This window comes from Orcinus orca, chromosome 3 (genome assembly GCF_937001465.1).
Source record: "Orcinus orca chromosome 3, mOrcOrc1.1, whole genome shotgun sequence".
In the NCBI taxonomy this organism is placed as follows: domain Eukaryota; kingdom Metazoa; phylum Chordata; class Mammalia; order Artiodactyla; family Delphinidae; genus Orcinus; species Orcinus orca.
The window spans coordinates 158,883,313-158,895,442 of NC_064561.1; the positions used below are offsets into that span (position 1 = coordinate 158,883,313).

General features: G+C 40.6%; 1 protein-coding gene across 8 annotated transcripts in view; it reads right to left on the minus strand.

Annotated features, from left to right (window-relative positions):
- The window catches only part of PDZD2 (PDZ domain containing 2), a 373,328-nt gene that overhangs the window by 33,922 nt on the left and 327,276 nt on the right, over positions 1-12,130 (minus strand). For all 8 annotated transcript variants that reach the window (XM_004266046.4, XM_033421312.2, XM_033421313.2 and 5 more), the window contains 6 exons: positions 9,886-10,005; positions 8,959-9,073; positions 6,028-6,101; positions 5,661-5,886; positions 4,727-4,844; positions 2,951-3,083 (listed from right to left, as the gene is read on the minus strand). In XM_004266046.4, the coding sequence (XP_004266094.1) occupies positions 2,951-3,083; positions 4,727-4,844; positions 5,661-5,886; positions 6,028-6,101; positions 8,959-9,073; positions 9,886-10,005 (786 nt within the window). The remainder of the gene's footprint in view (positions 1-2,950; positions 3,084-4,726; positions 4,845-5,660; positions 5,887-6,027; positions 6,102-8,958; positions 9,074-9,885; positions 10,006-12,130) is intronic.

The following is a 12,130-nucleotide window of genomic DNA, read 5'->3' on the forward strand; positions in this document are numbered from 1 at the left end:
TCTCCACAGGATTTGTTGCTATTGTCGTCGTCATTAATGAGTAATCTGTCAGGAGACAATTTGAAACTCCGTCTCTATCCTGCTTCCCAATATATTTCCACTCAATGCTTTTAGCATCATTGATTATTCTTGCTGAATCAATAATTGCAATGAAGTTTTCAAAACGGTGATTTGATAACTATCTTTTCCTTCTATATTTATTGGTATCATGGTAAACTCATGGATTTCCACACCCCCCATCCGTTGTTATCCATAACTGTAATTATTCGTAGGAAGATTTTTAAAAAGCCTGATACATGCTGAACTATGAGATATTTTAAAAAACAACGATGCAACTTGTATAGTTTCTTTTTTAAAGAATATTTTAAATGTAGAATGGTCATTTTGTGTACTAAAATAACGTTTAGCATAAAAAATATTTGGAGTTTGCAATCTGCCTTAAGAAGTAAATAAATATTTCTGTACAGGATTCAGCATGACACTTAAACCTAACAGATAAATCATCATCACATCATAGCTTTTATGTAACCCTCTCCAGTAGTCGTCACAGGAAATAAATATGTACACACACATGCACACAGGCATATCTCCCCGCCCCCAACATACCTTCATAAAGCAAAGAGTAATTTTGTATAATTGAGCCATTAAACAGAGGTTGCAAATTTTTCTTGATATTAGACTTTCAATATTCACAACTATTTTTCTGAGTGGGAAAAAAAATGGCTGGGGTTTGAAACAAGTGAAAGATCTCCTGGGTAACTCTAATCAAAAGTTAGAAAGCCACAGGACCAATTAATAATGAGCCTCTGTTACTTTCTTCCACTTCACGTAAGCTAGAAGCTGCCACCCGAGCAGGTCTAGATCTTAGCTTGTCTAGACCTGGAGGGTTTGAATATCCCAATCGGGCAGCCACTGCTCCAATCATTATGAGAAACAGAAGAAAAGAAAATCCTTGTGGTATTTCTCTTGGAACAACATGAAAACTGAGAAGGCACATACATTTAGTATCAAAATGTACTATTGGCATAAAATGTTGGGATAAGCGGTACAAAAATACATTCAACGTAAAATGGAATCTTGACCAAAAGGAAAATATAGTATGATGTTACAACTAAGAACACCATGTTTACCTAGGAGGAAACATGAAATCCAGTCAAACAAATACTGAAATTTGGTTTCACTGGACACATCTCCAGCACCATCCTGACGACCATATTACTGCGGCTAGAAACATGAGTCAACCCATGTGTTCCACGGGATCACAGACCACCAGTCCACCAGGACTGTTATGCTTTGCACCGGAATGCCATTTTGATGTTTGATTGTACTGGCAAATGAGGCAGATGCTTTGGGCTGAGATTAGGCAGACCTCCGAACAAATCATGACCTGTGTTAGGTTGGAATGGATTTTGAAGTCGGGCATGCCTGGAAGCCAACAACTGCAGCCCACGGAGAACTTAATTTTCTATGTTGCTGAGGGATGTGCTGGGTCAGCCACAGCTTGTTGGGCTGCTCCCTAAGGTGAGAGGAGTGGCCATGTGGGTAGTGGAATCCAAGGGGGGACCCCGGAGGGAGGAGCTGAGACTATGAGGCAAAGTGGTGTTAAAAGTGACCCAGAGAGACTCATGGGGACAGCGGGGGGACAAACTAGAGCAGATTCTAAGGGAAAGTCAGGACTATAGAACAAAAAGGAGAAAAATGGGGAGTGCCAAGTAGAAAAAATGGAAAAAGGTGGAGGAAGCAGGACTTGATTTTCTATTGATGATATTTATTCAAGCAGTTTTTAATGTAAGACATTTTAAAGAATGCTCGTAGACAAGAGAAAACGATCTGGGGGAAAGAAAGTAGTGGGGTTGAGTTTGAATCAGTCTGACGGCAATCGTTGTTCAAGCACTGTGGTTGACATCACCTTCCCAAATCAAGGCCTGGAGTCATAGCTGGATAGCGCTTATTTGTACAGGGGAAACTGGTCAACAAATGAACACCACCGAGACAGTGAAAATGACCCCATAAAGTTAATGCACTAAAGAAATCTCAGATGTGGCCCATGGGAGGACCTACCAGGTCTCCTGGCACAGACGTCTTACTCTTAAAATGGCATAAGAGTCCATCCAGTACAGCAGCCTGGGACCATTTAGGATGTAATCAAATAATACCACAAATAATACAAAAGGGGTGGCCACATGACGGGCATGGGAAGAGCTAATGTTCTTAATAAGCATTTTGAGTTGTTGAAAGGTCAAATTTTGTAAAATACAACCTGATTACCATGTTAGAGATAGGCTAATTTTAAAAGATTTTTACCTGGAGTGCTCAAAAACAACAAAAATTACTGCTCGAAGTGGGTTGAGTTGAACTTGCTAAAGTGTCCTGTGGTTAGCTTAAAAAATTAAAAGCAATCGAATAAGTAGAAGAGATACAACCAAGTAAATAGCAGAGGTCAATGATACGGGGGCTATGATTATCTGCAAGTTAGTATGGGCCAACTATGTGATATTGATGCTGAAAAAAAATTAGTGGGCTCTTAAGCCTTAATTACACCGGAGTATTTTGCTCAGGTCCAGGATGGCCTGGACAGATCACCTAGTTTACTGCTCTCAGATTTTCTGGATGCAGAAACCCAAAGAGGTTAAGTATCTCACCAGAAATCGAACAATCAGCTGGGGGTTACTCAGAACCCAGCACTCCTACCTTCCACAAATTTTAAATTCACCAAACATATTGTCAACATTTTCTAATAAAATTTTCTGAGTGTAGAGACGAAGAAGTCCAGATTAGTGGTTCATTTCCCGTGTGTATCAGTTACCTTGGTCACTGTGTGGCCACAGGCTGATTCCCATCCCCAGCTGGGTGAACTGTCTCATCAAAGAGTAGGCATAGGAACATGTGTGTCATTGCTACTGGACAAATAGCTGTCTTCCCATACTCAGGAGAGTATGAAATACTTCACCTTTGGATTAGGGTGCCGGCCGATGACCAGGCGAACGGGTCCTGGGGGGCATTTGCTCAAGATGGCGTGGACTTTGCTCAAAGCAGCATGGCGGACGTTGACTGAGTTCACTTCCAGGATTTGATCTCCGCGGCTAGGGAGGCAACATGATCAACTCTCTGCGGTAACAGTTAGCTTTTTACAAGATTTCCTTCTGGGAGAGGTTTATAATATGAAATCTTTTCTGAATACTTTAACAAAGCAAATGACATCCTTTCATCTTTGCATACGTATAAAAAAGCAACACAGTCATAAACACATTCGGTTTTAAACTGACAAAGACCATTACGCATATCTATCTGCATTTTCAGAAGTAGTAAAGTTAAATAAAATTGATAATAAGGACAACAATGAAGGCTACCATTTCTTGAACACATAGTATATGCCAGGCACTATACAGAGAGATTTACATAACAATGCTTTGAATAGGTATTATTATTCCCATTATGTAGATAAAGCCACAGGCTCAGAGAGGTTACCCAGATGTCACACACTGTTGATCTCAGGTCTGTCTACCTTCTGATCATCAAGTGACAGTCTCTCGACCACCATCAGTTTCTCTTTCCCTACCATCTTGAAATGATTATTGTAATATAATTTAAGAAGGAAATATCTGAAGCTCAAAGGTTACCCAAGAATTTGTAAAAACGTTTCAAATTTGAACAAATGAGAAATTGGGGACAAGATGCCCATTTTGACTTGAAATTATAGGGAGAGAACTCAGTACGAGAGAACAAAGACTCTTTATGTGGGGTTTGAAGAATGTTCATTTGGCAGGCTCCAGACATATGGAACCATTCAAGAAAGAAACATCATCTTGGGATGTCATTAAAGGATTTTTTTTCCTTGGGTTCTAAAAGTATATTTTCTTTAATGTACTTTGGATGATTTGCTAAATTTTTTTCGGTATGGAACTTCACTCTGATGATTAACTAAAAACATAATATCATCTATTAACAGTACCCCAAAATGGCAACCTCAAGGAATGTCATTTTGTCAATTCCTCAACTGCTCAAGGACTTAGAAACTTCGAGGGGAGAAAGATGATACTGTCTGCACAGAGTGTTTCGTGCAATACGTGTACATTCTTGTGAAGTTTAGGTGGGCACAGACCCACTGCAATTACTATATAATAGAATACCTAAACCTCTCTTGTATAAACAGAATACCCAATCTACAACTCAACTAGCCGAACTGAGAAATCAGACACGTGGTGATTTCAGACAGTAAGCATCTAGACGTCACCTCTTAAAAAGGAGTAAAACAACAGGAAAGGTTCAGGAGATTGTACTTAATAATAAAGGCCTCCTGTTCAAGGGCGTGATTTCCGGACTCTCTTGTATCCAGTGATTCTGAAACCATTTTGAGAAGTTCCCAGTATCTCCTATGAATTTTACATAAATGAATATAAAAGTGAAAGAAAATATTTGGATAATCATAGATATCTATATAGAGTTGTATTGTGTCAGGTTTCTGAGACTGAACTTCTGAGTCCAAACAGAACAAAACTGGTAGGGAAAGCCAAGAACTGGAGTTCTTGAATTCAACCAAATTTCATTTATATTATCTTTTCATCTTTGGAGATGTTTTTGATTGTAATCCTGGCTATATGACCGCAAATAATAAAAACATTTAGAATCCCACAGGGGAATGTAACAGCGCAGGTATCTTACATATGTATGTATTCGCATATTCACAAACACACCAGAACTCTAAACTTTCAGGTTTACAACCGACCTCAGATTGCTCTCCATCTTGGCCACTGATCCAGGGGCAAGGCTGTGAATGTAGATGCCTGGAGGGCTGTTTTCTAGGGCCAGGCAGCAGGCACCAATGCCTAATCCAACTCTGGGCTCTGTGGGAGGCGTCATTGAAAGAAAACAAAATTAAAAACAACAACAACAAAATCTGAAAAGCAGTATTAAGTGATCTGAAATGGCATTAATGTATATGTTGACCAATAACCATTTATTTTTGGACCAGACTCAGAATACAAATTTTGCTTTTCTTTGTCAATAGGGCCATATTCTGTTAATGAGTCCATGGCAGAACCAGGGGCTAACTATTGACTGTGAATTACTCAATCAATGATCCATCCTCTTCTTAGTCTAAAGAGCCTCCTCGAAGCTGCTTTTGGAAATAGGCAGAGTCCAAGTAATATCTTCTATTCTGCATACACAACTTTAGGTTTTCTTTCGCCTCTCTTTTTAGCAACTAATCTCTTGGTTATTTAATTGCTCACCATATTTCTATAGCTGGTGGGGAGGAAAAGGAGACAAAGATTAAAAGTGATAACATTTGGTGTCACCCAGGACTTTCAGTTACTGGTGTTAACTGTATTCTTGACTATATTCTTCATTCTTTAAAATGTTTTATTAGCCCTAGAATTAAGCTAGTCAGTGATGTTTTTCACACGAGTCTCTGACACACCATGATTCATCTGGAGAGAGCTTAAAAAATCGTGCTACTGGTAACTTCCCTTCACTTTAGTAAAATGACTAAAATCTCTACTTCTGATCCCACTGTCCATTTAGAGAATAACATATGTTGTTGGTAGCAGAGCGTTCCAAAGGAGCAATTCATAGAAAAAAATATTAAAAATTAACCTAAGAACAGATTACAAATTATTATTTGAGAGAATGTAACAAAAATGAGGAAGAGCTGGTATCACCTTTGTTGAGGGTTACTTCCATGACAATTCTGTCCTTTGGCCCGGGGGCCTTTCGTCCCAGGGACGAAGAACTGGCTTCATCGGCACCCACCGCTGAGGTTCCCCCACTGGTGTTGAAGTTTGGGGAGCTGGATCTGCTCATGTGTGTGGGTGTGGAGCAGGGTGTGAGGCTTGGGCTCAGTAACTTGGTGCGTACCGTTAAGACAAATAGTCCACTCCGGATTTGCTGAAAAAACAACAAGAAGGGCTAAAACATTCAGGCTGTCCTTTTATCAAAGGGTGGGAAAAAAAAAAATCACCAAACCCAAACCAGAAAGAAATAAAGAAAAACAAAGAAGACAAAGGCGATCAATAAGAATGTCTTTACCTTAAAGGTATGAATGGCTTCTTGAAATGTCAAGCCCTTGATTGGTATTCCATTTACATCTAGGATTTCATCCCCTAGTGACCAAATTTGAGAATTACATTAACATCAAGTTTTTTTACTGGAATCTGCTTGGTCAGTACTAGAATAAGATACCATATGGTCCCTGATTTACAGCTCTATAAGATGAATTTTATTGTTCCAATCTATTTTCATTAGCTTAGCTCCAAGGAATGTCACAAAATGGGACAATAAGTGACAATGCATATTCTTCTGCAGTAATTCTATATTACCATCTTTAACTAAAACAACTGTGGGAAGCATCAAGATCTTATTCTCTAGCCACTGCCAAGTCTGATAATAGATGTTCTACATTTCGAGATCAAACTACAAAAACTGAATTCCTAGTCTTTTCTTATAGTTTTTGTTTTACAACTTAAACCCACTGGCAGTGAAGCCCAAACACACGTAACATGTGAGAAGCCTTGCCTATATCTGCAGAAAGACATGGCGTGTGAAAAATGGTTTAAATGATAGAGACAAAAAAACTCGTGAGATATTATTTAGGAGTGGCAGACCCCCGTCTACATCCAGCCCCATAGTCTAGATGCCTGGTCTTACTGATGGTGTTCAAGGTTCTCAGTCATTAAGCTGGCTAGTTATTATACGCTTCTAAGAGATTACTGTAGACTAATATCAAATTGCTTTCTCTCTCTCTCTCGCTCTCTTTCTCTCTCCTCCCTCAAACTATCCTGGACTCATTGTCAACTCCAAGAAGGCACAGGTCATTTTTCAAGTTGTTGATAGTGTCTGCTGGGAACATAAAAGAACTTGGACATCCTGTTGACTTAACAGAGCTAGTTTCCGGTTCTGTACTCTTGTGACATGGTCTGTTTTGGGGAATAGCAGTTCATCAAAAACACTACAAAGATGTGCAAGAGAGAAGAACAGATGAACCTTGCACAGCAGTATGGTACAGAAGAGGAACTCCCTTTACTTACAACAAAGTACAAAGCAGCCTAAGAACACACATTTTCTCCTCTCACGAACAGCCAATCCCAGGAGCACGTGGGGTATTCCATTAAAGGAATCCTGTATATGAGTTTAAAAAGGTAGCAGTACCCCACCCATTTGTTATGTGCCTTCTCTTTAATGCAATTACAGAAGTTGTAAACTAAGTGAAATAATCTGTTTAAAAATCACCTGGTATAACCGATTACTCAACTAGGCGAGGTTTTTGGTTTGTTTCCACCTGGGCAAAGGGTAGAAATATTAACATAATGGCTCATGCCCTTAAAAATCTTTGCAAGATTACTTAAAAGACAGATCATCCAACAGGTTGAAAATCCATTCTGATGACTTCTATTTATTGTAAGCGAATACATATGAAAATACAGTATTTAGGAGAAGCAAGTGCTGTTAACCTCTCCTATCGATTTTTTTTCCCCCTCCACTTTGTTCCATTCTACTGGCATTGCAGGATGAATTTCAATCAAGTGAACACACGGCACATGCATTATAAAAATGCTTGGCTAAAATTTTATATTGTTGTGAAACTAGACACAAACACCACCTGGGAGTTAACCCTTCCTCTGAGCCAGAAATAAATATTCTGCCATCAAAATATTAAGCCTGGGCTTCCCTGGTGGCGCAGTGGTTAAGAATCCGCCTGCCAATGCAGGGGACACAGGTTCAATTCCTGGTCCGGGAAGATCCCGCATGCCACGCAGCAACTAAGCCCGTGCACCACAACTACTGAGCCTGTGCTCTAGAGCCTGTGAGCCACAACTACTGAGCCCACGTGCCACAACTATTGAAGCCACGTGCCTAGAGCCTGTGTTCCACAAGAGAAGCCACCACAATGAGAAGCCCACACACCCCAACAAAGAGTAGCCCCTGCTCGCTGCAACTAGAGAAAGCCCACGAGCAGCAAAAAAGACCCAATGCAGCCAAAAATAATAAATTAATTAAAAAAAATTAAGCCCGGTCACGGATTATCGTTAGCACACAGGCTTCTGGGATTGCTCTACCTACAAAAAAGGAGGCTCCAATTCACTCTTAATCAGTTTTAAGAAAATAAGCTAGTTAAACACAACATCACCTATCTTTGGACCAACTGAACTGAACAGTCACAGCATTTTTGAAGGTAACTAGAAATAGTGTGATTCAATCATTCCATGCAGGAAGTATGGAATAAGGAGGAGAAGAATCAGGACTCATGAACAAGTTCTGGGGATCTAAGGTACAGCATGGGGCCTATAGTTAACAAGACTGTTATATACTTGAAAATTGCTAAGAGAGTAGATGTTAAATGTTCTCACCACACAAGCACACAAAAGGTCATTATGTGAGGTGATGGAGGTGTTCACTAACCTTGTCTGGCAATCATTTGGCAATATGTGTGTCAAATCATGTTGTACACCTTCAATACACGCAGTTATCAATTATATCTCAATAAAGCTGGGAGCACAAAAGTGCTTGTCTAGTATGTTTACATGTGTGCAAAATGGTAGGTGCTATGGAGCGTGTATAAAATGTTTCTGTACTCCAGCCCCGAAGCAAGAATGCACTGCAAACTCTCAGGAATTTTCAAGGCAAGGAACACAATCAAAGACCCAGGGGACAAGACAGACATTTAAAGACCCAAATAAAAATATCAAGCCACTTCTCACATAATGTCTCATTTAATCCTCACAACAACTCCTCAAGGTACATATTAATATCCCAAGTTTACAACAGAGGAAAGTGAAGCTCAGGTTCTATCAATTGTCCAAGATCATGATGTAGTAAGTGCTGGATTCAGCCCAGGTCTACCTGACTACCAAGCCCACAGACTTAGCTGCTGTGCCATTTGCTTCACATCCTGCAAGGAGGCAGATTCTCCTGGAATCAAAGCTCACTGGCACTGAGGACCACCAAGAGGCCTTCTCCTACCTTCTTTAAGCCTTCCATCCTCTGCAGCTGATCCATTTGGGAAAATGGTCTTGACAAAAATCCCCATCTGTCCTCGAATGCAGTCTCGACCTCCAGCAATGCTAAAGCCAAGGCCCTACACGCAAAGGAGGTGGGGGTCCAGGTTGTCAGTGTGGTATTTAACTAAGGGCATCCTTTCCCACTGCAGTATTTCACTGAGGGCACCCTTCTCATTGTAGTATTTAACTGAGGTGTCCTTCCCAAACAGGCTCAGAGTTAAGCTAACGAGCTGTAAAGTCAAATCTGTGTTCCCTTCACCATTTCCCTCCTCAGATCCATTTGCATTGCGCTAGCTATGCATTACATTAAAGGGTGAAAGTTTTAGGTAAACATAAGAAATTGCTAGATTTGACAATCTCTGATCTCCAAAGATGTCAATTTCACATGGATCAACTAATAGCTCACGAGTGTCATTTCACACTGTGCAGGCGCCATATTTGTTTTATTCTTTTGTTTTTGTATAATATCAAAATGGATATTTTGGTAGTTGTATAATATCAAATTATTTATACTATTCCTCTTATAATAATGGCAATGCCATGAAATTCATTCCAAAGGATAACTGGGATTATTCTCTGAAGCTGCAGGGTCTGACTTTCTTTCAATAGTGGTAAAAGTTGGGGCATTTACCCCATCCTTGATTGTGCCCTAGCTGCTGGGTGGTGACTCTTGAAATCATAAGGGCAACTATGGTATGATGTCACCTGGAGGCCCACAGGAAAGGATGCCAGGGAATCCAATCCAATCCACCCAAAGACCACTTAATCTATTCTTCTTTATACCTTTTACTTTTTATTTCATGTAAAATCAACACTAAAAAGTAACCATTTAAAACATATATGCTAACATTTACCTGGAGAGCAAAACAATGTACAGAAGGGAGCTCACCTTGCCTTTCTCTTTGTACAGGCCAATGATAGAGATGACCGACGGCCGAATGAGTCTCCAAGGAGATTCCACCTGAGTAGTACTTAGCGAGCGAGTAGACTTCTTCACGATGTGGTATTCCTAGAAGTCGGCACATGAGGTCAGAGGTAGTCTCACTCATCCTGCTGTGGTCTCTGGCATAAAAATATACTCAGATTTGGAAAACCTCAGTTGTCTTTTGTGTTAGACAGCCATTGCCCTCTGGTCCATATCTGGTCCAGTGGCTTAAATGAAGTTTATTATAAAGAACATTGAAGGAGCAGCCCCAACTGTGTCTGGCTGTCATGCTTTCTTCCCCCCACATAAAGAACTGCTTGGCAACCACCTGGGGCTGCTCTTTCTTGACCCTACTCCACAGATCCTACTTCTCGCTTTCTGGATTAGAGATAGGAACCGGAAACCGAGAGGCCTTGGAGATACAGAATGACCATCCTCTGGTCGGGTTCTCCCTTGGAAGTCACCCTCGCCCCACCCCAAGTTCACAATCATGGTTAGAAAGTATCTCACCATTTTAAGCTTAATTCACTCACTCAAAACTCAGCAAGCCCTTGTTTCTTATAAAACCCAAACCGCAAACCCAGACAACTGTTATTTAGTATAAAAGATCCCGCTGAGAGACTGCAGCAGCTTTAGTTCTAATCCCTCACATTTGGAAAATAAAATACTTTCCCACAAGCCACACTTTCCCTTCCTGGCACACAGCAGCTCAAAATCTCGATCTCTTTTTCCTGTCCATCACCCACCATATCCACGTGTGTAAGCAGTGTGCACTATTTATAACAAGAGACTGAACGAATCTCTTGCTAAAGCATTGCGACAATCTAGCTCCTTGCTATTCTTTTTTTTTTTTAATTAATTATTTTTGGCTGCATTGGGTCTTCGTTGCTGCGTGCAGGCTTTCTCTAGTTGTGGCGAGCAGGGGCTACTACTCTTCGTTGAGGCGCACAGGCTTCTCATTGCGGTGGCTTCTCTTGTTGAGGAGCACGGGCTCTATGCACGCAGGCTTCAGTAGTTGTGGCATGTGGGTTCAGTAGTTGTGGCTTGTGGGCTCTAGAGCGCAGGCTCAGTAGTTGTGGTGTACGGGCTTAGCTGCTATGTGGCACGTGGGATCTTACCGGACCAGAGCTCGAACCCGTGTCCCCTGCATTGGCAGGTGGATTCTTAACCACTGCGCCACCAGGGAAGCCCCGCTATTCTTCTTAGAATAATAAATTGCTTAAATGACACAGATATTCTAGCATAAACAAAAAATGCTAAAAAATCATTTCATGTTTAATATGAGAAAAGAGACACTAGAAAATAGTTTATCCTTAATTAGCATATTCTACATTCAAAGTTAGAAATCAGATATCTGCTAATGATATTTTCGTATTCTTGGCAACTTAGAACAATTGTATTTTGCTGTTTTACAAAATTATCTGTCAGCCATGTTGGCCTCCCAGACTCTGATTCATTAAAAAAATGACATTGGCTTGGCCAGGTTACCACCCTTTTACTGAAACCGTCATGGGAATAGCCAGGCATAGCTCTCAAATACAGAGGTTCATGTGCAGACTCATAAGGGAACTCTTTCTCTGATCACCAACCTCCAGCAGCACCTCATTCCATCTCCCCTTTGGGAACCAGAGGCCAGCATGCTTCACTCTTCTCTTGAAGAGTTTCAGGGGTCCCACTACATTTTTAGACCTCTGTTGTCCAATATGGCAGCCACTAGCCACCCGTGGCTATCTATATTTAAATTAAGATGAATTAAAATTAAAAATGCACTCCTCAGTCTCACTAGCCACTTTTCATGTGCTTAAAAGACACACATGGCTACCATATTGGGCAGTACAGACATAAAACATTTCCATCACTGCAGAAAGTTTTACTGGATAGCTCTATTCTAGACAATACTTTTTAGTAGAGGGAGAGAAGAAAGAAAGAAAGAAAAAGAGAGAAAGAGAGAAAGAGAGAAAGAAAGAAAGAAAAGAAAGGAGGGAGGGAGGGAGGAAGAGGAAGAAAGAAAAAAAAAGAAAAGAAAAGAAGGGAGGGAGGGAGGGAGGGAGGGAGGGAGGAAGGAAGGAAGGAAGGAAGGAAGGAAGGTGAATCCTGGGAGAAAAAAAAAGGCAGAAAATAAGAAGAGAAGACAAGGGAAAGAACAACTTGAAGAAAAAAAAAAGTTTCTTCTTTAAAATCTTCACTAGCCTGTGCTTCCTGGTTCTTA